General features: G+C 40.6%; 1 protein-coding gene and 1 non-coding gene across 2 annotated transcripts; one reads left to right on the top strand and one right to left on the bottom strand.

The window, feature by feature from the left end:
- Window positions 1–365: 365 nt before the first annotated feature.
- On the bottom strand, window positions 366–472 carry LOC131154627 (small nucleolar RNA R71). Its single transcript, XR_009136544.1, has one exon. It is a non-coding gene; the product is annotated as a small nucleolar RNA R71 (small nucleolar RNA).
- A 1283-nt stretch (window positions 473–1755) lies between these two features.
- On the top strand, window positions 1756–3181 carry LOC131153670 (uncharacterized). Its single transcript, XM_058106121.1, has 3 exons — window positions 1756–2398; window positions 2492–3034; window positions 3156–3181. Exons 1-3 carry the CDS (start codon window positions 1756–1758, stop codon window positions 3179–3181), a joined length of 1212 nt encoding a protein of 403 aa, XP_057962104.1.
- Window positions 3182–3537: the final 356 nt, after the last annotated feature.

Here is a 3537-nt window from a genome sequence, read left to right on the forward strand (position 1 = left end):
CTAATCCTGCACGGTCCTTGAAGGACTACTTGCATCCAACCCGTACAACCACTCCATCATGTATTATGTTTCCTGCAAACACTCCACAACTAGATTTCAAACCGGGCATGATCCAACTCCTACCCACCTTTCATGGATTAGAAAGTGAAAATCCATATGTACATGTTAGGGAATTTGAGGAGGTAGTGGCCACTTTTTATAGTCAACCCAATGCCATAGATTCTATTAGACTAAAATTTTTCCCATTCTCTCTAAAAGATAGGGCAAAGAGTTGGTTATACTCTCTGAGACCGAGATCCATAGGTACACGGGCAGAAATGACTAAAGCTTTCTTTAATAAATATTTCCCGCACCATAAGACCAATAATTTGAAAAGACAAATCTCAACCTTTGCCCAAAAAGATAGTGAAACCCTATACCAAGCACGGGAAAGGTTTAAAGAATTGTTAAATTTGTGCCCACACCATGGGTATGAGAATTGGCGCCTTGTTAGCTGTTTTTATGAAGGACTCACAATTAGGGAGCGCCAATTCGTGGAGATGATGTGCAATGGAGAGTTTCTCCAAAAAGATCCTGATGAATGACCTAGCCGAGAAAGCTCACACCTGGACTGGACCCAGTGCTACTGATAACACCAATAGGTCAAAACCTAGTGGTGTCTACCATCTACGAGAAGAAGATCACCTCAAGGCCCAATTGAATCTTGTCACAAATAAACTTGAAGCCTTGGAAAATAGAGATAGTCGGCCCATCCAAACAGTCACTAGAGTGGAATCTCAAGTCACTTGCTTTGTCTGTGGAGAAGTGGACCACCCAGCTTAGGAATGTCCCACCTATGGAGAGATGTGAGGTATGTATGAAGAACAATGTAATGCACTTGGAATGTTTCAAAAGTCATACTCTCCATATTCCAACACTTACAACCCTGGTTGGAGAAACCATCCCAATTTTAGTTGGAAGTCTGAATCCAATCAGTCTGTACCATCCAACCACAACAATTGGAAACCTGAGGCACCATCACAACGATCTTATCCTCCACCTCAATATAATGCTCCACCTACACGATCTTCTTTGGAAGACACTTTACATGCATTTATGGAGGCGCAGAATAAGACGAACAAAAAATTTGAATCTGTCCTGACACAGGTGGTGGAAGAAAACAAGGAGATAAAAAGTCAAATCACTAGATTAACTAGTTCTCTGACAATCCAAGAGCGAGGTAAATTTCATTCGCAACCTCAGTCAAATCCAAAAGGGCAACATATGGCTGAAACTTCAATCAAAGAGGAGCAGAATATTAAAGGGGTCAATGCCATTATGACTTGAAGTGGTAAAACTTTAGACGGATCAACTCTACCAAACAACAAAAGCACTACTCTTGGAGATGCCTCTCCACTAGAGCCTGAGAAGAAGTCTCAAGTACTGGTTCCATTTTCCCAAGCTCTTTAAACGAGAAAATTACCGAAAAATCAAGGTGAGATTCTTAAACACCTCACACAAGTTAAAGTAAACCTGCCTTTGTTACATGTGATCAAGCAGGTACTAGCTTATGCAAAGGTAATCAAGGATTTGTGCACCATGAAGAAAAAGCACAATGTCAAGAAGACGGCATTCTTGACCGAGTAGGTAAGCGCGGTGATTGAGCAGAAAACTCCACCAAAATACAAAGATCCAGGATGTCCCACTATCACCTGCCACATAGGGACAAACGAGTTTAGCCAAGCTCTACTAGATCTGGGTGCAAGCGTCAATTTAATGCCTTACTCAGTGTACCTGCACCTGGGACTTGGAGAGATTAAGCCCACTTCTGTGGTATTGCAATTGGTAGATCGTTCTGTGCGACGACCAAGGGGGATAGTGGAAGATGTTTTGCTCCAAGTTGACAAATTCTACTATCTCGTTGACTTTTTGGTCCTGGATACCCAAGCAGGGGTTGACATGGAGTCAAAAATCCCGTTGATCTTAGGAAGACCATTCTTGGCTACTGCAAATGCTTTGATCAATTGTAGGAATGGCCTCATGAAGCTGTCATTTGGGAACATGACTCTTGAAGTTAATGTTTTCAATGTTGGAAAGCAACCACGAGACGAGGATGAGTGCTATCAAACCTACCTGATAGACACACTTGTTCAGGAGGAAGTACACTTGCATAAAGATTTTGAATCCTTAGATTACCTCCTCCATAACTCCAACTTTGATCCATTGCTATTTCCTATAAATACTATTAATATTTCTGCTGATTTTGATGAAAAACAGGATAAGCAATTGAAATATTGGCAACCACGCTTTGAAGAGTTGCCAAGTGATAGAGAAAAGCTGAAACCCTCGACCTTGGAAGCACCAAAATTTGAACTTTTCTCACTGCCCAAAGGTTTGAAGCATGCATTCTTAGGAGCAGGTGATACTTTTCCTGTCATTATTTCTTTTGAACTTAGTGCTGAATAGGATGAAAAATTGATAAATTTGTTAAAAGAACATAAATCTGCACTAGGTTGGGTCATAACTGACATTAAAGGTATTTCCCCACTGATATGTTCCCATAAGATCCATTTAGAGGAAGGAACTCAACCCCGTAGAGACCCCCAAAGAAGACTTAATCCTACAATGAAAGAAGTTGTTAAGAAAGAAGTCTTAAAATTATTAGATGTTGGTATAATCTATCCAATATCTGATAGTCAATGGGTGAGTCCAACACAGGTAGTTCCTAAGAAATCAGGGGTGACTGTGGTGGAAAATGAGGATGGAGTATCTATTCCAACTAGGGTAGTGACTGGGTGGCGAATGTGCATCGACTATAGAAAATTAAATTCTGCCACCCGGAAAGACCACTTTCCATTGCCTTTTATTGACCAAATCTTAGAGCGAGTAGCTGGTCATCCCTTCTATTGCTTTCTTGATGGATATTCTGGATATTATCAAATAGAGATAGCTATAGAAGATCAGGATAAGACCACTTTTACATGTCCTTTTGGTACTTTTGCTTTTCATAGGATGCCATTTGGTTTATGTAATGCGCCTGCTACTTTTCAGCGTTGTATGATGAGCATATTTTCTGATATGGTTGAAAAATGCATGGAAATTTTTATGGATGACTTGACTAGTTTTGGTAATTCCTTTGACTCATGTCTGCTTAACTTAAAAGCTGTTTTGAGTAGGTGTGAAGAAAAAGGACTTGTGTTGAACTGGGAAAAATGTCATTTCATGGTGCCTTCAGGGATCGTCTTAGGGCACATTGTGTCTAAAAAAGGTATAGAGGTTGACAAGGCCAAAATCGAATTAATCTCTCAACTACCTTCTCCTAAGACGGTAAGAGATGTCCGATCATTTTTGGGACATGCTGGCTTCTACAGGAGGTTTATACAAAATTTCTCCACTATTTCACGACCATTGTGTAACCTCTTGTTGAAAGATGTGGAGTTCAACTGGACTTCAGAGTGCGAAGAAGCATTTTGAATGCTCGTTGGCAAACTCACCACTGCTCCTATCATACAGTCACCAGATTGGACCTTGCCATTTGAAATAATGTGTGATGCTAGC

The sequence above is a fragment of the Malania oleifera genome, chromosome 4 (genome assembly GCF_029873635.1).
Source record: "Malania oleifera isolate guangnan ecotype guangnan chromosome 4, ASM2987363v1, whole genome shotgun sequence".
NCBI classification, from domain to species: domain Eukaryota; kingdom Viridiplantae; phylum Streptophyta; class Magnoliopsida; order Santalales; family Ximeniaceae; genus Malania; species Malania oleifera.